Here is a 20,449-nt window from a genome sequence, read left to right as displayed (position 1 = left end):
AGTGTATGTGTGTGTGTGTGTGTGTGTGTGTGGGGGGGGGGGGGGGGCAGAGGTTAGAGGTGAGTCTGGGACCCGGCGCAGCAACGCTGCTACAAACAGGAAACAAGACGCAGACACGCCAACAAACACAAAAACACCAGTTATTGTGTCACAACACTACTGACAGAGTTGTGTCGGTCCAAATGTGTGAACATTTTAGACAATTCTAGGTACTTTATCCACACAGGGACGGCAGGATTTTCCTCAAACTGTTCAAATCAGGATAATTTGTTATTCTTTTATTTGTTTTTAGTCTATTTGAACTACCGGTACATTGTGATTTATTTCTGCTACGTTAGTTTTTCTGTATGGTTGATAGAAAATGTTTGTCAAATTGAATAAAGCCTGTTGGTCTAAGATTATTCAGGGTAATAAGGAGTTTTCTCCACTTTCTTCAAGGCGATGTTATAGTTCATCCGTCTCGTTTGCTTACTGAAATATAAATGAAGGTTTAGCTGAAATTAAGCAACTAAGATCTGCAGCACGAGCATCTAATCCAGGGGTGCCCAATCCTGGTCCTTGGGGGGCCACCATCCTGCAGTTTTCATCTGGCTACCTGCTCCAGCACACCTGCTCTGAATCAATGGGTGATTAACAGTCTTCTGCACGACATGAAGAGGTGCTTCAACCTTTAAATCAGGTGTGTTGGAGCAGGAAAACTGGTCAAAGGTGCAGGATGGTGCCCCCCCACAAGGACCAGGACTGACCATGAACACCCCTGACATTGTTTTTAAAATGTTGCACTGAGATGGTCAGCACTAAAACGTTTCAAGACTTTTCCTCTCTGGAACCAAAGACACCAGGACGGAGCGTGGTCTGTCTCAAAAGTTAAAAATAGAGCAGGCTGTTCGTGCACACGCTTAACAACGTGCATGTGTAGCATTGTTCTTGTGAAAAGCTGCAGCTGAAAAACTTTTGCGTGTGCTGACACAGACTTGGCTGCCTTTCCTGAATGAATGAAAGAAAGAAAAACAAGTTTCAGACCATTTGAGCACGACCATGCGTGCGCGCGTGTCATACACCTCACGGGGAGCAGGGAGCACCCTCAAACCCAGTCAGGACCTCAGGACGCTCCTCGCACGCACGGAACCGTGAACGACCTCTTGACAGAGCCATCGTCGTGCACTTATTGCGCAACATTTAAAGAGATTACGTAAGGCTTCTCTTGGCTATGCGTGATGACGTCACTTCTGGCATACAGAGGAGACCACGTGTTTCAAGCTGTGATATTTCAATAATAAACACGAGCGTGTTCATGAAGAGCGCACGGAACCAACAGAACCATGACGGCAGGAGCAGAACCCAAACTGAATGTGACTCAATGAAACCGTCAGGGTCCAGGGCAGAACCCCCTCGACCCCACCAACCCTCCCCCCACGTGAAACAGGATCGCAGAAGACCCGTCTGAAGTGGCCTCGTGCAGTCAGACACGTCAAACCAACCCATTCCTCCTGAAAGCAGACCGTGCACGGCACCGTGCATGTAATTTTCACGCGCCTGCACCGGAGCACATGGTGGCTGGATGGCGCTGCTGCACCCAGGTTTGAACGGACCAGGACGGGTCCAGGCCAGCAGGCCCAGCTGAGGTTCTGACCCGGACGGGAGGCGGATCGTGCGGTACTCACCGTCGGCTCGTGGCGCGGCGGACCACGCGTCCACTTGGGTCGTCATGGCGCAGAGGTGCTCGATCAAAAGAGAAAAAGATCCTCACGGTTCCTGCAGCCGCGAGAAACCCCCAGCAGCCGCGAGCCTGAGCTGTGATGGAGTTAAAGCGAGTTTTTTAACGAACAAAAGGAAGACAAACAGACGCTACGAGCTGCACGTGCGCACAGACGACACCGTGTCCCGTTCCCGGAGCGAAAGAGGCCGAAGACGGCAGTCCGAATCCCGAGGACGCTTCCTGCTAACCCGCAGCGAGATAAACAAAGTCCCAGCTCGCTGGAGGAGTCACGTGGGCCAGAGCGCGGATGGGGAGTGGTCAGCAGAGGGGGTGGGGCTGGTCGCATCTGACCAATCAGAGAGCAGGATCGTCCACGTGATCACTGGGCCTCTATGTATTTTAAAATGGTCGTAAACAACACACGTTGATCCATGTCCAGCCCTGTAATCTGCAGAAACTCGGAACTTTAGCGGTCTTCGAGTCCACTAATGAATTATTCCTCTTTTTTGCTCGAGCTGTAGTTGTTTACCGCGGAAGTTTGTTTGTTTTAAGCCGCAGTTTGTGCAGGACTTTCAAGACTTTCCATTAAAAACGCGCGGGGAATGAGTGAGCTGAGTCGAGTCCTCTGGACCGAATCTTAACCTGGTTAGGTTATTACTGAGCATGCGTAAAGAGAGTCGGTTGATGTGTTTGTCACCTGTTCACCAGCAGGTGGTGATGAAAACATGAGTGAAGGTCCAGATTCTCAATGATTCAGGTGGATAAATCTAACCAGGTTGAGTCAGGTCCTCGACGGATTCTTCTGGTCCGGTCCAGACTCAGCCTTCTTAAATAATCTGAGTGAAGGTCCTCTGAGAAGAAACACACCCATCTGCTGCAGGAGCTGCTGGGATCGGCCGCAAAGGTTGCACGTTTTGTCATCCAGAACGCAGTAAACCTAAATACTACCGTAGTATATTCTGAATGGGATTACACTCTATGGTGATCAGTTTGGTCACTTCCAGCTTTGGCCCTGCAGTTTTTCTTTCCCTCACTGGACTCCAGTCCAGCTCGTCTGGTTTTTACAGAGTATGTTCTAGGCAGCCCTACTTCCACTTCTTGACACTTCCGGGTGGTTCTTGTCCACAGTCTGGCTTTGGAGATCCTATGTTGCGTTTGTAACAAAGACACCCGCTGACTGCAGCTCGTTCACGATGATGTTGCTCGCTCGTCATCTCAGATCTTGCATGGTGAGGGCCTTCACAACCAGGCACAGATTTCCAGAGAGGTGTCAAGGTTTTAAAACCTGACATGGATTCAGCTTCTAATACCTCTGTCTGTTCCTAACCTCGTTGACAGCGTTTTCAGAGAAATGGAAGCTGTTCGTCTCCATGCCTCTCCTTGCAGCTGTAGCTGAAGCTTCAGCTTCATTAATCCACCAAAACACAAAGTGACAACTGCTCCATAAAAACAAACACTTCAGAAAAGTTTAAGACATAAGCAGGGATGTAGGCATCTAGATGAAAATGATTTATTTAGACACAGCTGAAGATCTGGATGACAAACATAAAACGTCCTGGATAACGTGCACGTCTTGAATCTGCAGGCTGTTTTATGTGTTTTGTAAGCTTTTTAAGATTTACCTGGTAATAAAATCAACAATATAAAATAACATGTATGCTCTGAGTATGATAAACATGTGACACTATGGATCTCTTGGATGTCCATCCATCCATCCATCCATTATCTTTACCCACTTCTTCCATTTTGGGTCACGGGGGTCGCCGGTGCCCATGTCCAGCAATCACTGCGAGGGACGGGGTACACCCTGGATGGGTCACAAGCCCATCACAGGCCCTCTCTTGGATGTCTTTAGAGGTTTCCTAAATGTCTTTGTGACCTATTGTTGGTTTTTGAAGCAGAACATCGAATAGGTGTTCAGAGCAGAAAACTTACTGGATGATTTTACAACAATTACACTCAAAAATCAGACACGGAGAGCTTGAAGGGACATTTTGACAACAAGATGCAGCAGCCCTTCTCTAGGCCACTGGTCATTTTAGCTGACTTTTAATCCTACACTATTTCTCTACTTATTTAATATGAAGCAGCTGTCGCTCCTCTGCCAGAACAAAATTAAGACTTTTTAAACGTGTGACTAAAGTAAATCTTGTACTATCTGATACAGGTTGCTGATACAAAGCACTAAAAGCTGAACAGCACTGATTGTGAATTTAAACTCTGAGAAGCTTTCCGAGTAATGTTTGCGCGACGCACCAGAACCCCATCAACAAGACACCCACACATGACTTTGGTAGAATATTTATTGTGACACAGATCCAGTTGTTGTTGAACGAAGTCGCTCAGCTGTTTGCCTCAAACCAAACCCTAAAGACATCCAGTAAAGAAACAGGGTTACCACTTTACAATAAGGCTCCCCTTATAAAGGGCTATAAATAGTTTATATATGTTATTAATTCCTCTACAAACGCTTTATAAATCATTAATAACTGCTTATTATGCATTAATTACGGGTGACAGAGACAAACCTGACCAGTTCCTTGCCAACTAGTGAGCCACATGTGTTCACCTGTATATTTAATCTAGAGTTGTTATATTAAACATTTCAAACTAAGTTACTACCTTTTAAGAATAATAAGCATTTGTAAACCTGAGTTTGTTATAATATTGTAGTTTATCACTGCATTATAAGTATCTACAACTAATATTATATCCTAAAAAATATATGTTTACAAATGCTTATTGTGTTTACAAGGTAGTATGTTAGTCTAAAATGTTTAATATAACAACTCTAGATGAAATATATAAGTGAACAGATTTGTCTCATTATTCGGCAAGAAACTAGTCGGTTTTGTTTCTCTGTCACCCTTAATTAATGCATCATAAGCAGTTATTAATGATTTATAAAGTGTTTACAGAAGCATTAATAACATATCTATAAACTATTTATTAAATGCCTATAAGGGGAGCCTTATTGTTAAGTGGTACCGAAACAGGAATAAAACATTTAAAAGTGATTACACATCTGTCTGAAGCACATCTGGACATGAAGAAAGAAAACTGAGCTGACTTAACACTGCATATCCATAAATGGACAGAAGCTTACGCTTTTTATGTTCACCATTTCAAAATGGAAACAGTAAGTTTAAGTTTAGTATTTAACCTCCTAAGACCCGAACTCTTGCACATGTGGATGCCAGGTCCTAGGAGGTAAAGTCAAGTATTAATAAGTGATTCCTGCCTTCAGAGGAGGAAAGAATCAGTCCTTGTGGTCCAACCTCGTGCGAGGTAAGTCTTCCATCAGGCCGGGCCTCCATTTTGAGTTTGGTTTTGTTCTGAACACAGAAACTGCTGAAGATGTTAAACACATCTGAATTTAGAGGAGTTTGACTTTGATCAGGGGTGAAGAAACAGTCTGACTCCAGTTTGCGTCTTGATTGTTTCCACGAGTACAAAATAAAAATCACCCTTCTCAGCAGCCCAGATGTGTCTCTTCTGTACATGATTATTATAATAAATGAAAACAGATTTCAGTTCATATAAATATAATTCTGCTTAAACAAACTTTTGTTGACAAGTTAATCTGTTAAATGTCATTAAAGTGAGTGTTTCAAGTCTAAGTCCAGATTTATACTCAACAGATTTTCATGTTCAAACATAAAGAACGTCACCCAGAGTCATAAACTAATTTAAAATATATTAGTTGTGTCAGGAAGGACATTAGATGTAAATTAATTCCTAAGTATCTCATGTAAGTTTGCTGGCTGTGGTGAGCCCTGCAGAAGGGAGCGGCCTAAAGAAAAACAACTACAAGAAGCAAAATTGCACTTCTTGATAGTTTGCAGGCGTATAATTCTTCAAACTGAGTGCAAAGTTATGAGATGTTTTTGATCTTTAAACAAATAGAAAATTAATTTTTGCAACTTGTTTTTTTCATGAAAGCTGTTTTTTGGATTACGAGGACTGGATGTGTGTCATTAATCACACAGAAGATAATCTGACATTAAAACAGCTAAGAGTCTCTTGTTGAACGAGAATAGATGTTAAAACTGCTGAACGTGTGATCTGCTGCAGAGAGGAGGACAGTCTTCAGGTGAGGCTCACACCTGTCAATCAAACCAAACTGGAGATTCCTACATCCACACCTGCTGTCAGGTCAAACCTTAAAGGGGCGGTCTGGACATTTGTTTAGTGAGATCTTCATTAACTGTCTTTTACGAGCAGTGATTTCAGACACAAAACACTGAATTCGTTTTTCCTCCAGGCTAAGCTAACGGTTAGCACACGAGGGCCTTTATCATATCGTTTTACAGCGTCAGTGGTTGGTGGAGGTTTGGACCCAGGCACAGACAGACACGAGGAGCTCGAAGGTAAAACTAAAAGTACTTTATTAAACGAGGTGAACAGAAAATGCTGCCGAGGCAGCCCAAAACTCTACTAACTAAAAATATGAAAGCAGAGAACACGGAGGAGAAAACCCAAGGAGCTCCGTGACGACGTGAAAACACAAAACGCTGAACTGCAAAACAAACGGAGGAGCAAAGGTACAGAAATGCAAAACCTGAACAACACCTGGTTGATTACAGATCAGGGACAGGTGAGGCGGCAGACTAAAGAGAAAACTGACAAAATGGCACAAGAAACTATCCATCCATCCATCCATTTTCTTTACCCGCTTATTCCATTTTGGGTCACGGGGGTCGCTGGTGCCCATGTCCAGCAATCACTGTGCGAGAGGCGGGGGACACCCTGGACAGGTCTCCAGTCCATCACAGGGACACATAGAGACAAAGAGACAAACAACCATTCACTCTCTCACCCAGGGGCAATTTACAGTTACCAATCAATCTAACTTGCATGTTTTTGGTCTGTGGGAGGAAACTGGAGTACCTGGAGAAACCCACGCATGCACGGAGAGAACATGCAAACTCCACCTATAGAGGTCCCCAAACTGGGAAATGAACCAGTGTAACCTGTTTGCTGAGAGGCAGCAGCTCTACCAGTTGAACCACCATGCTGCCCTAAATCAGACTACATTAAAACGAGTCCAAAACACAAATGGATTCAGGGAAACACAAATAATCCAAGTGACAGTAAAACCAACCATGAAGGGAAAATAAGACTAAAAGATAAATTCAAGGAACTAAATAAATACCCCAAAACACAAACATATGAAAATAACTCATTCCCCATGTAACAAATGAACAAGATCATTGTCTTCTTTTAAAAATACTCAGAAAACTCATTTTTGGTGAATCACACAGTTCTTATTTTGATAAAGCGAGTTTAATATTTATTTTTCCTTTCCTGCTTTTAAAAAAAGGTCACATGGCACCATGATGGTCTGGGGGGAAATAGGCGGGGCTTAACCCACCTTTTCATCTGGTCCCAAAAACACAACATGGCTGCTCCCGTTAACCGGTTCAGGCTGTCTTTAATTCTCAACAATGAGACTAGGCGGGGACATCTGGTCTGTTATGAGACAAATCAATGTTCTGGTCCAAAAGTCTCCTGGTGAACTACGATCAACAGTCTCAGGAGACCAGCGTTCGCTCCACGACACGCACAATGCTCGATTAACAACAACAGCCACAAACTAAGTGAACAAAGTCGTATAAATCAGTACATCTTTAATATTAGTAAATGTAACTACAACAGGCAGCACGGTGGTGAAGTTGGTAGAGCTGCTGCATCTCAGCAAGCAGGTTGCCCCAGTTCAAATCCCGGCTGGGGGCCTTTCTGTTTGCATGTTCTCTCCATGCATGCGTGGGTTTTCTCCAGGTACTCCAGTTTCCTCCCACAGACCAAAAACATGCATGTTAGACTGATAGGTAACTCTAAATTGTCCCTATAGGGGAAAGAGTGAATAGTTGTTTGTCTCATTTATCTCTGTGTCCCTGTGATGGACTTGCAACCTGTCCATGCTGTCCCCCACCTCTTGCACAGTGATGGTTGGACATGGCACCAGTGACCCCCGTGACACGAAAAGAAAGAAGCTGGTAAAGATAATGGATGGATGGTAACTTCACAACTTCACCTTTGGAGACCAGTTAGCCAGTTAGCCTAGACTGAAGGGACTTCAAAAATCACCAGACTGTCTCTTTAAGCCAAAGGCATTGAAGCACTGGTTAGTTTAGTTTGTTGACAGTGACGGGCCTCGGCCTGAACAGCTCAGGGATCTGTTTAAAGAGGTAAACGCTTCCTGTCCACCAGCAGGAACCAGAATAAAGGAAAATGTGAATACTATTGCTAAATACATTTCATCATCAGTGTCACATAAAGTGGTTAGTTGACACTGTTAAAACGACTGATAACAGGACGTAAATCTAGCCACACTTTAATAAAACAGACTTGTTCAGCAGTGAACCACAGAAGAGCTCAGAGTGTCTGCAGCAGTCTAGGCACCGTAACATTTGATTATCAGACACAAGTAATAAAAACCACAAGGAATATTCTTTAGGCAAAAAAAATAAATAAACGCTCAACTTTTGCCTGAAGATGAACAGTCTGAAAACTTTAACACATTTAAGAGACCAGAAGTTACAACAAAGAGAATCTGCGGAGAAACATTGTGAAGATACGGTTAATAAAGGGAAACCCCACGTAACGTGCAGCTGGAACAAAGTGCACACGTCGATGAGTCCACGAAAGCGGACAAATAAAATCAGAACGTGTTCTGAGGCATTTCCTGCTCTGGTGGTTAATTACAGTCCATGTGCGCTGTGCGTCCCAACTGGACCGGGCTCGACCTCAGTCGGAGAACACCTGACATGTCATGTGAACCCACCCCAAATTAAAACCCGCCTCCTTACATCTCACACAAGTATGTGCTGGGAAGGACTCTCAACTACTACCACAGAAATCTTTTGTCCATAAAAAGGCTGAATTAGAGCCACTGTTGTGCTTACTGAGGCTGTGGCGGCCATCTTGAATCAGGTTGACTCCAGCTGTGGTGGATCATCTAATGATTGCTTTCTGACAGCTTCATTAAAATGTGCTAAGACACAAATGAACACACACAGGATCCCCTGCCTTCCATGGTGGTGGGTGAGAAAAAGACAAACATCTGTTTTTAAAACCGTGAGCTGGTTCAATGAGTTGTCTCGCTGCAGGGTTTTGACACTTTTTCAAGGATTTTCAGTCAGTCATTTTGCAAACAAACAGTCTCCATATAGAGTGTTAGTGTATGCATATTCTTTCACTTTCATTATTTGTGACGAAAAGAAGCGTTAGCGTTGCACTACTCAGCAGTCTCAACCGCCTTGCAGACAACAACAAACTGAACATTCAAGCCAAAGTCAAACTCTTTGGTCAAAGTAACAGTCTACATGTGAGCTCTACAACATGCTTGTGCCTTTTCGAACACACGACACCATGAATCCATCACGTCACGTTACGTCTGAACAGTCTCTCTTAGTCACAAATCATATTAGATGATCTCAACATGTCTGTTACAAATCAAATGTTCTTTGATTTCATATTTTCTATCACTTCAGGGAACAGTGGGCCATTATTACTTCTGTTTTTTTGCATTTCTCTGCATGGCAACAAAGTTGTAACAGTGAGCGTTTAGCTGTTTTTCCATTAACAGTTTACACAGAAAACACGGGACATTTGAAACACAGTCACATTCCTGCTCCTGATTTGAATTACTGCATGTCTGCAGATTAAAACAACGATCACCTGGCATGTCACAGACTCTGTTTTGGCCCCAGTTTTAGTTATTGGTTTTGTCGTCGCTCTCATGGCCTCCCGATGAACTCCTGATACAGAACGAGGTCAACATTTACGAGGACAATGCTCCTTTGACTGTCTTTAAGAAGGACAACATGGGTCGGTTCACGTGCATCAAGACAAAGTCATTTATCTGCACTTACAGCTGGTTTTTTTAGAAAAACTAAAATATCATCATCCAAGTCATGAACTCAGCTAAGTTCATATTTTTTTATTAATCTTTTGAACATTCAGCTGTCAGGTTCTCATTTGAAACACACTAAAGGCCCCTCTGTGCCTCCCATGGCTCAACCATGAAGATCTGCAGGACTTTCCTTCAGTGTCTTTCACCTGCAGGTCTTGATCTGTCAGACTGCTCTGAAGCATCACCATCTCATGTTTTCTTGCTTGTTTGATCGTCGCTTAACTTACAACACCTTTAAGGTGATGACGGTCTCGCCAGGCCTATGGACAACCTCTCTGGGCCCGTGGACGGACCCTCCAGGTTCACGGACGGACCCTCCAGGTCCACGGATGGACTCTCTGGGCCTATTGGTGATGCTGCCGGTTGGAGAAAGCCCACCATGTTGCTCCTCACGGTCATCGGAGGGACAGGATCGCACGGGGCCGTTCATGTTCACCCCGCCTCCTTCCTCATTTCTACCTTTCTCTGAATGTCCTTCCTGCCATCCCTCATCCCCACTCCTGACACGACTGCGGCACACTTCGATGCCAGAGTCACCTGTCAGTCGCCGGTGGTGAAAATGGTCCTCGTCGTTGTCTTTTCCGTCCTCCTCTTCCTCGTCCCTCTCCTGTCTAGCCTGTGAGAGGGGAGAGGGTGTTTTATCACAAGGTGGGCCCTCAGTTTTACTTTTCTGAATAGATGCAACATCAAACAGGTCATGAGGGTGAATCTAACCAGAGGGGTGGGAAGATAAGAGGGCACAGTGGGGACAGGGGGAGGTGAGAAAGATTTGAAGGGTGAGAATGCAAAGGGTGAGTAAGAGGGGGGTGGGAGGAGGACACTCCTTGGCTGCGATTAGAGGAACTTCTCTGCAGGGAGACGACATCTGGAGCGTATACAGATATGAGATCAGGCAAAACCTCACATGATGGAGGCGAAGATCACCTCGCTGGGTGTGGACACCCGGCTGCTGTTGAACGTCTCGTCCATCACCTGGATGGAGAAGGAGGCGGTGGAGGGGGAGGTGAGGGAGCAGGACTCGCAGGAGCAGCTGGTGTAGTTATCAGAGCTCTGAGAGGAGGTCAGAGCGCTCAGACCAGGGCCTGGGCCCGGGTATGGGGGACATGGCTGCTGCTGGTGGTGAAGGTAGCAGGAGCTGGGGCCCGCTGTGGGACCCCCCTGGAGGGGGAAGATGGAGCTGTAAGGCGGCGGAGGGGTGCTGGGCTGCGCAACCACCTCCTCGTAGGAGGGCAGCTTGAAGGAGGTCTGGAACGCTGCGACAGAAACAGGAAACAAACGGACGAGGAACCTGTTCTTCAGTTTACCAGCATCAAGATGAGCTTCATTTAATAAATAAACAAACAAATAAACAAACAAACACTGATTCAGTCTCCTCTGGTCTGAAGTCCAAAGTAAAACCACTCAGCTGTTGCCATGGTAACTAAAGCAGTGCATGGTGCATGGAAGAGACCTTCCATTGTTATTAGTTGTTTGCTGAGACAGAGTTGAGTTTAATTTTATTGAACGTAGTATAATAAAAGAATAAACAAAGTTACATAAAAAGAAAATACATTTAAAACAAAAGCAAGCAGAGAAGAAAACAAACAAATAAAAAAACAACAGGAGTAAAGTATATTTACACGTTCAAAGGAGTGGGTAGAAGTATACACTTTTTGTTACACCCACCCCTCTTACATCTTTAGCGTCATCCAATAATTTAATATTCGTGTTAACTTGGTTATAACATTCTGTTTTAGTTAGTATTTTATATATCCATATCTATGCATACATATTTGTATGCCATTGTGATCAAGCATCGATATTTTTTCAACATGTTAAAATTATTTCTAGAGCAATATACTAGAATGCAGTAATAATTGATAAATTAATTAATTGTTAACATCATTAATAATAGCAGTAATAACAGTCATTATTTCCCATATTGATATGCAGTGATGACCATCTTCTTAAATGACGTTTTAAACTGTTTTATGTTTGGACATTGCTGGATTTCCATGCTTAAACCATTCCACAGCTTCATCCCATGTACTGATACACAAAAGCTTTTTCTTGTGGTTCTGAATTTTAAAGTTTTAAATTCACCTTTTTCCCTTAAATTCTAAAGTCCTTCCTGTTTTGAGAAAAGCTTTTGAATGTTTCCTGGTAAGAAAAATATTTTTTTTGCTTTAAACAAGATAACAGCTCTTTGTAATTCCAATATGTCAACAAATTTTAGCAGCTTAGATTTTATGAATAGTGCATTTGTATGATCCAAATAACCGACCTTATTGATTACTCTTACTGCTCTTTTTGCAATGTTATTAATGACTAGAAGTTCTGTAGTTGTTGCCCCATAACTCTGCACGATAACTCAAATGAGGTAGGACTATGAAACAATAACGAATGTTGTGGAGCGTTGTTTCCTCCAGGACATGTTTGGTTTTATTTAAAATAAATAGACTTTTTGACAGTTTATTTTTTATATATCTAATATGAGGTTTCCATGTTATTTTATCATCAATAATGACCCCAAGAAATCTATAATCATTTACTCTTTCAATGTTTACACCATATCTCTTTATTTTGATTTCTTTATGTAAACTACTATTCCCAAATAGCATTATTTTTGTTTTGGTCAGATTTAAAGACAACTTATTCTCGTCAAACCATAATTTCAGTTTGTTCATAGTTTTAGTTACATCATCAAGCAACTGCTCCATATCATCTCCAACAAAAAAGACATTTGTGTCATCTGCAAATAAAACAATTTTAATATTTTGAGTTATTTAGCATAGGTCATTTATGTAAATAATGAACAATTTAGGCCCCAACACTGAGCCCTGGGGAACCCCACAAGCAATGTCCAAACAATCAGAAACAACATTTTCCATCTGTACATACAGTATTGTTTTCCAAGTAACTTTTGACCCAATTTAATACAGTCCCTCTCATCCCATATCTTTTCAGTTAATTTATTAATAAATCATGATTTATTGTATCAAATGCTTTTTTAAATCTAGAAATAGTCCTGCACAAAGCTTCTTATTATCAATTGCAGATGTAATTTCTTCTATAGATTCCAGTATGGCTAATGTTGTTGATTGTTGTGATCTGAATCCGTATTGAATTTCACTGATCAGTTTATACTTTTCCATGAATGATTCCAGCCGCTAATTAAACAATTTCTTTAATATTTTTGAAAATTGTGGCAGCAAAGAAACCAGTCTGTAACTGGTTTGTCCCCAGTTTTGTATAATGGAATTACTTTGTCTATTTTCATCAAATCTGGAAATAAGGCACTGTTGAAATATAAGTTACTGATATAAATTAAAGGTAGTGAAATCCCTTCAACTACCTGCTTCACTAATTCCATGTCAGTTCCATGTAAATCCGTGGACCTTTTGTTTTTGCATTTTTCAACAACATTTAGTAATAATTTTCTGTCACAGGACGGAGAAACATAGAACTGGTATTTTGATTTATTCTTCTGGCCAGATTCTGAGCTGTGTTTGGTAATTCTGGGATATTTTTTGATAACTCAGGTCCTAGAGTTACAAAAAAAGTATTGAAACTATTAGAAATTTGATTCTTAGCATAATTTTCAATTCCCTCACTGAGGAAATATTTTGGATACTCAATCTTATCTGTGTTATTTTTTATAATGCCATTCATGATATTCAAAATTTCTTTAATGTTGTGTTTATTGTTATTTAAATTTTTTTTTGTAATATTCCTTTTTACATATTCTTAAAATACTGATTCATTTATTTTTATATATTTTATATTTATATTCTGCTTCTCTGGTTTTTAATCTTAAGAAGTTTCTGTAAAGCATATTTTTCTTCTTGCAGACATTTTGTAATCCTTTTGCGATCCAGGGAGAATTACAGCATTTATGCTTGTTGTTATATACCCTTATTGGACAGTCTTTATTATAACGCTCCATGAAGATGTCTAGAATTTTTTCATAAGCTTCATTAACATCCTTTTTTTGATAAACACCCTCCCAGTTCTGTATCAACAAATCATTTTTAAGTTGAATTACTGCCTCTTCATTTCTTACTCTCCCATATAACTCTTGCTCTTGATCCCTGGATGTTCTACATTTTTTGTCATTTATAACAAATACTGGTAAATGATCACTTTTGTCATTGATTAATAGTCCTCCTACAGATTTATTAACAATGTCATTTGTGAAGGTGTTGTCAATTAAGGTGGCAGAGTGGGATGTTATTCTGCTCGGTCTAGTGATTTTGGGGTAAAGAGTTAGACTGTGAATTAGGTTTATGAAATCAGTTGTTGGTCTGTGGTTATTGCTGTTAAGTAAGTCTATATTGTAGTCTCCACATATGAATAAAATCTTGCTTGATACGAGAGCAAACATTTTCTCCATCCAGTCGTTAAATTCATCAATATCTGAACCCGGTGATCTGTAGATACACCTTACAATGATATTCTTATCTTTGTTTGCACACATTTCTATTGTTATACATTCCACAACATTATCTCTGGTCATTGTCATTTTTTCCAACAGTCTGAATTCTAAAGACTTATCCCCACTCCTCCCCCATTTTAGTTTTTTCTGTTCATAAAGCTCAATTCATAACCATCAAGATGAAAACCAGTTCCAATATCTGTTTTTAGCCAGGTTTCAGATACTGTGATGATATTGAATGGTTTTGAAAATGTCTGTAAATATTCTTTAATATGATCAAAATTTGCATACAAACTTCTGCGGTTGGAGTGAATTATTTACAGATTATATTTGAATATAAATTCATGATTAAACTGTTCATTAGTGTAATAACAGCAGTTGGTGTCTATGGTGGGAAAAAAAATGTATATCAGGGTCAAAATCATATCCAAAATCTTTGTGTGTATTGTCAGTATAGTCCACTGATGATAATTTCGACATATGAGTTTAACTCTTGTTCTGTGTTGTCGTGATCAAAAGCAGGTATATTTGTCATATTTGTTATGCATGTGTTTACAGTGTTAACTCTATTTCCAACCACATAGTTCAAATATACTTATTCAGCTCTTCCATAATCTTAATGATTAGTATCTTGGCTTCTTCCGGTGTTCCATTTAATTTGATAAAGATTTTGCAATTTGTTGTCCAAGTAGCTTGTATTTTTTTCTGTTTTCTTAGGAGTTGAGCTTCGCTGGCGATATCTGCATTTCTTTTTGTCAAATGTTCGTTCAAGTAAACTTCTGTACCGTTCAGCTTTTTACCTTGTTTCAGCAGTTCAATCTTGTATTTTCTATTCACGAACCTCCTTATTATGGCTGGTTTGTCCATTTTATTTCTTTGTGGAAGTGGGTGGCAGGCTTCAATTTGGTGTCAGCTCAGTGTAATTCCTTTAGAGTTTAGGAAGGCTGTTACTTGTTGCGCAACAGAGTCAGCTGCTCATTTGGTTCCTTGTTATCCACTGTTGTCACTGCCTGTGCGTAGGAATACAGTCTGATTTTTAATCTATGATGTCATTCAGTCTGGTATATTGCTCCAGCTCAGCAACACGGTTCTCCAATGACACAATCTTCTTGTCTTTTTCTATGTTCTGTAACCTCAATATTTTAACCTCCTCCACCAAAGTCAGTATTATTTTTTGTTGTAGTTTAACAACAGACACCTCCTCTGTGAACATGTCAAGAGATTTTTTTAATGTCATCTACCTCTTCTGTAGCTAGGTTAGACTTTTTGGTGGCATTATAGCAGTAATTTAATAACCAATTTTCCTCAGAGAATCTGGCACAATGACTGATGGTGTTACCTTGAAGCCTTCCTAGATGGTTGTTGGATATTACTGTAAGGACTACCTTAGCGGCTAGATGTGAGTCTAGGATGCCTTGGTTAGTGTTTAGGCCTGTTAGTTGGAGCTGGTAGCTGAAGCCAGTCACAGCAGCAGTGGCAGTAGCTCCTGACGCCTGATGGTAGCAGCTTCCAAACCTGGTTAAAGCAGCTCCTGGTGGAGCCTGGGCCTATTTTTTTTTATACCGCTATAGTACAATTTAAGACAGTATCATACTTTTATTATTTCATTTTATGCTAATGTTTATTAAATGTTTTAATGTTAAATGGTTATTGTTGCAGCAGGGGTCTGAGAGTAATGTAATTTCAATCCTGTGTATGTCCTGTACATATTGCAGTTTTTGACAATAAAGTGACTGACTTGTGTAGCACGGGCCTGGTGGAGTATTTTTGTGTAATGAGATAAAGTTTGAATGAAGGAAATGTAAGTTCCTCACAGTAACAAGTTCCACTTTCTTTGTTGCGTTTCTTTGAGGGAACGCGTTTAACGGTGACTCCATCAATCGGATCTGGTCTGAGCCGGGACCAATGCCTGCCATCTTAAAACGACTCCACTGTTAGAAACAAGTGACACTTTTTAAACTTTTACACCTCCTGCAGTTTCACATTGAAGCTCTTTCTGACAGAGGCTTTTCCTGCAAGAAGAACCAGAACCAGAAGTGCTACAGCTAGCTGCTGCTTCTAACCACAGATTTCCCCCAAAAGAACCATAAAAGGTCAAACTTGCAGCGATGCAGAAGTGTTTACATGAATTCCTACAACATTTTGGAGACTAAAGTGGTTCTAAGATGGCAGCAGTCCACTTTGGCTTTGGACCCTGTTGGACCAGCCGTTAGCTCATCAGTCCAGTCCAAATACAATACAACTCTTTTTGTTCTTGTTGTTGTCATTTAAAGGTTTATTTACAACAGATTACAATAATTAATTGTTCAGAGCCTTTTTACATCACAGAGATGAACAGTTTCTTTAAAGCTGGATCTTATTTGCTGGTAGAACATGCGTGTGCCTCTAACTTCAACTGGGTTTAAACTCAGAAAGTGAGATTTAAAGGAAACAAACGTACTGAGGTTCAGCATGGAGGAAGGGTAGGTGGAGGCTCCATCGTAGGCAATCAGATTGATTTCTCTCTGTCTCTGCTGCTGCTGGATCCTCAGTTTGGTCCGACAGTGCCAGTAGGCACAGAAACAGCTGAAGAGGATCAGCAGGGTCCACAACAACCAGAACCCTGCAGCAGACAGGAAGAGGACCATGGATGTGTTTTCAGCAGCTGTTTGCTGCTCTTCATGATGATGTTTCTGATGATGAGGAGAGATGCTCGCTCTCTATTTTAAAATAAAAGTCAAGTAGTCCTTTGTCATCTGATGTAATGATGATTATTATTTAAAAGAACACATTTAGAACATGTAACTCCAGCATCAGGCCAAATTAAAAAACAAACAAACTTGCATTTCTTTCAAAAATGCAGTGTGAATGCTTATTGCTGAAGAACTTGCTGAAAAACTGCTGAAATCAAAGTTAGCAGAAGAAAGAAGAAAGCACATATATTTGCAGGATTAGGTTTGAATAAGCAGAAATAAACACAAAATTCAGGAAATTAGCTTAAAAAAGCTGAAATTAGTAATAAATAAATAAAAACCAGCTGAAAAGGCAGAAAGAAGCTTAAACTACCAGAAGGAAGTATAAAGAGCTGAAATTAGCTAAAAGAAATATGGAAATGTGGCTGCACAGCTGCAGAAAGAAAAGCTTTGCAGAGAGTGGTGAAGGCTGCACAGAAGTCTGTTGGAGTCAGTCTCCCCACCATCACAGATATTCACACCTCCAGATTAAGGAAGAGGGCCACCTGCATCATGAAGGACCCCGCTCACCCAGCACACACACTTTTTGCCCCGCTCCCCTCAGGAAGGAGGTTAAGGAGCATTAAGTGTAGAACCACTAGACTGAGGAACAGCTTCTACCCTGAAGCTGTTAGACTCATGAATCTCTAACTAGAATAATCACTGTGAAAAATCACATCATGTTGCTGCTGATCTGTTTCATGTTGCTGCTGATCTGTTTCATGTTGATGTGTTCATTCGTGCTCATCTGCTCACACAGACTCATGTTCGTGCTGCTGTTCAGCATAATGTTTTTATGCTACATGCTTAGTGTATTATTTAATTTATGTTTTTCTTAGTTCATATTTTAGATGTTATTGCTGTTTTTCTTTTACATTTTATTGTTGGCTGTAACTGGGACCCTGTGTACATTATTTCGTTCACGAACGACAAATAAAAAAACTCTGACTCTCTGAAAAGTTGAAAAAGCTAAAATTAGCAACAAAAAAAAAAAAGCTAAATAGTAGAAAAAGCTGAAACTAGCAGAAACAATTAACTAGGCTGAAAGTAGAAGAAATTACCATGGTAAACTTGAATTTATCAAAAAACAGCTGAAAGTTCCTAAAAAGTGCTATAAAGGTAACTGAAAAGGTGGAACAAGCTTAAATTAGCAGAAGAAAGCAGAAATAACATGTTTGCCCAATTAGGCTGAAAGAAGCAGACATTTGCCAACCAGAAAACAAACAAACAAACAAAAAACAACAGCTGAATAGTAAACAGAAAGAAGCTTAAATTACCGGTTCAAGTAAAGAAAGCACATTTTTTGCTGAATTAGACTGGAAAAAGTTTAAATGAATGCAAAAAATGTGGAATTATCTGAAAAAGCTCAAATTAACATAAAAACAGCTAAATAGTATCTGAAATAGCAGAAATAGCTGAAACTTGCAGAAACAAGTTAGAAGCACAAAAATGTTGTAGTTAGTGGAATAAAGCTGAAAGGAGCACAAAACAGCTGAAAAACAGCTGAAATCAGCTGAAAGTAACTGAATTTTTTATTAGTTTGTTGCACAAGGAAGATGAAGGCAGCTGAAGCAGAACAAAATATGAAAGGAGTATTAAAAGGTTGTAAACAGATCTAAAGATCTGAAGGATGTAAAATGAGCTCAGTTCATTTTCTGCGAGGGGAAAAATGTCAGAAAAGGCAAAATATTTCAAAAAGCTAAAGTTGTACCAATACTAAGGGTCATAGCAGGATTGCCTTGAACGAGCTGAACGTTTTGATTTATGATTTGTTGAAATAGCACAAAAAGTGTGGAACGAGAAAAATGCTGAAAAATGTACGTAAGAAAACTGGATCACAATAGTGTGAATGCTTCATAAACATTCACACTATTAAAGTGACAGCAGAGGCTGTTTACAGGAAGCCTGATGGGATCAAAGTGTGCGTGCTGACTTACACCAGAGTTCATAATAATACGTGCAGCAGCCCGTCTCTCCACAGCAGTGACCCGTTTCACACAGGTAGCCCGCTCTGTTGTTCACTCCGGGACAGAACTTTGGACTGAGCACGGGCTGCCTGCTGGAGCCCGACTGATGCTTCAGAACCTGCTGGATGAAACAGAACGCTGCCACAGAACCACAACGCCAAGACAAGAAGACTTTACAAATCAACCTGTCCTTTTCCACGCCCCGGGTCAAAATCCACAAACCAGTCAGGTTACTAATAATGTGCAAAGATCTGGTGTGGTAGTAGCTGAGGCTCATCCACAACAAATACTTTAAATGATGCTCTTTGCTAAAGGCCTTATAACTAAAGCTTTAGCATTACCTGATGGACTCCACCCCATTTGTCTTTTAGCAAAATAATAAATGATTACATTTTAAAGTGAATCCATTTCAAGATGGCTGCCACAGCTAATGACATTACACAACACAAAACGACTCTGTCAGTCAGTTTCACTGATGTTGAGCTAAAGGTTGAAGTGGTAGTAGCTGAGAGTACTTCTGAGCGGACATCGTTCTCACCTCATCAGTTGTGCTCATGTCCACCTCCCTCACAGACACCTGCAATGAGACATGACACAACAGATCTACGTCAGGAGCTGATGCAGCCAAAAGGCCGTTCGGATTCACTCTGACGTTCAACACATGAAAGGCTGGATGATTTCAGAGCTGCAGGTGAGCTCAGGAACATCCTGAACCACAGCAACAAGACAGCGGTGGCAGAAATCTACTTCTGTCATACACACAGTCGCCAAGATGAGACTCAGAAGCATCACAGGAGTTAAAGCATCTCCATGGCAACAACTTGGAGCAAAGCTCTGAGGCTGCTGAATGATGTTTACTTCTGGTTCAAGGCTGAACATCTTACCGTGGCATCTTCAGTGGCAGCCAGGCCCTGCAGGGACATGGTCATCTGAAGGAGAAGACACGAAAACATCAAGGTTAGGACGGAGACACCACATGAAGGACATTTTACTGTAACACAACAAAAGCACCGTATGTCCCAGTCACAAGCTGCTGACTGCACACACTAAAATGGAAGTCGGTATCTCATTTATTTTCCAGGTTATCGTGCTCACAACGTGCACGGACGTCTGGACGGAGGGCGGGTAATTCCCCTCTTTGCTCCACTACGGGGATAAAAATGAGCCACATATAGGACTGAGCAGCTGATCTTGTCGACTGTTAGAAACAAAACCAACCAAGTCCCGCTCTCAGTCAGACCGTTTAACAATCAGTTGTTTCTTTTGTTGTTTTTAAGAGAACTTCATGTTTTTAAGGAGCTGGTATCAGCGACACTGACCACCGAGTTACTACAGCCACCTGTGAGGTGTGCTTTTTCTTGTTTTATCATAAAAAAATGTCTGAAAAGGCTTCAGTAAAAGACTGTTTTGTGCTGAGTTTGTGTTACTGTCATGTTGCCATGACAAACTACACTCGACACAACTTTTATAACAAGTAGAGTGAAGAAGAGGAAGTGTGGAGTTATTAAACTGTCAGGCGGCCTTCCTGCGGTGAGACCACCTCATCTCATCCATCACATGCACAAGACTCAGGTGGATTTCTTCTGGTTTCCACACAGAGTCTGGATGAACCACAAACTGAGCCTCCATCACGCTCCCCAGAGATCTGCAGACATCCAAAGTGAACGTTACAACATCTGAGGTCTCACAGCAGCCATGTTTCCTTCAGTCACCACCTCAGAAACATCAGGACAACACGTG

The 20,449-nt window shown here is 41.1% G+C and overlaps 2 protein-coding genes across 2 annotated transcripts in view; both read right to left on the bottom strand.

Moving 5' to 3' along the window:
- Positions 1–1,990, bottom strand: part of pdcd4a (programmed cell death 4a) — a 23,713-nt gene extending 21,723 nt beyond the window's left edge. Inside the window, exon 1 of the mRNA XM_037698229.1 lies at positions 1,665–1,990. Within this exon, the coding sequence (XP_037554157.1) occupies positions 1,665–1,710 (46 nt within the window). The 5' untranslated portion in view covers positions 1,711–1,990. The remainder of the gene's footprint in view (positions 1–1,664) is intronic.
- Positions 1,991–9,840: 7,850 nt separating this feature from the next.
- Positions 9,841–20,142, bottom strand: LOC119407486 (WW domain-binding protein 1-like). Its single transcript, XM_037674311.1, has 8 exons — positions 20,137–20,142; positions 19,805–19,855; positions 19,594–19,638; positions 19,248–19,286; positions 18,680–18,827; positions 16,464–16,633; positions 10,542–10,862; positions 9,841–10,233 (listed from the first exon to the last, which is right to left on the bottom strand). Exons 1-8 carry the CDS (start codon positions 20,140–20,142, stop codon positions 9,841–9,843), a joined length of 1,173 nt encoding a protein of 390 aa, XP_037530239.1.
- Between the last annotated feature and the right edge of the window lie 307 nt (positions 20,143–20,449).

Source organism: Nematolebias whitei, chromosome 3, assembly GCF_014905685.2.
Source record: "Nematolebias whitei isolate Nwh7 chromosome 3, NemWhi1, whole genome shotgun sequence".
Classification (NCBI taxonomy): domain Eukaryota; kingdom Metazoa; phylum Chordata; class Actinopteri; order Cyprinodontiformes; family Rivulidae; genus Nematolebias; species Nematolebias whitei.
Note: the sequence above shows the minus strand (reverse complement) of the source record. Positions and strands in the feature narration are given on the sequence as shown.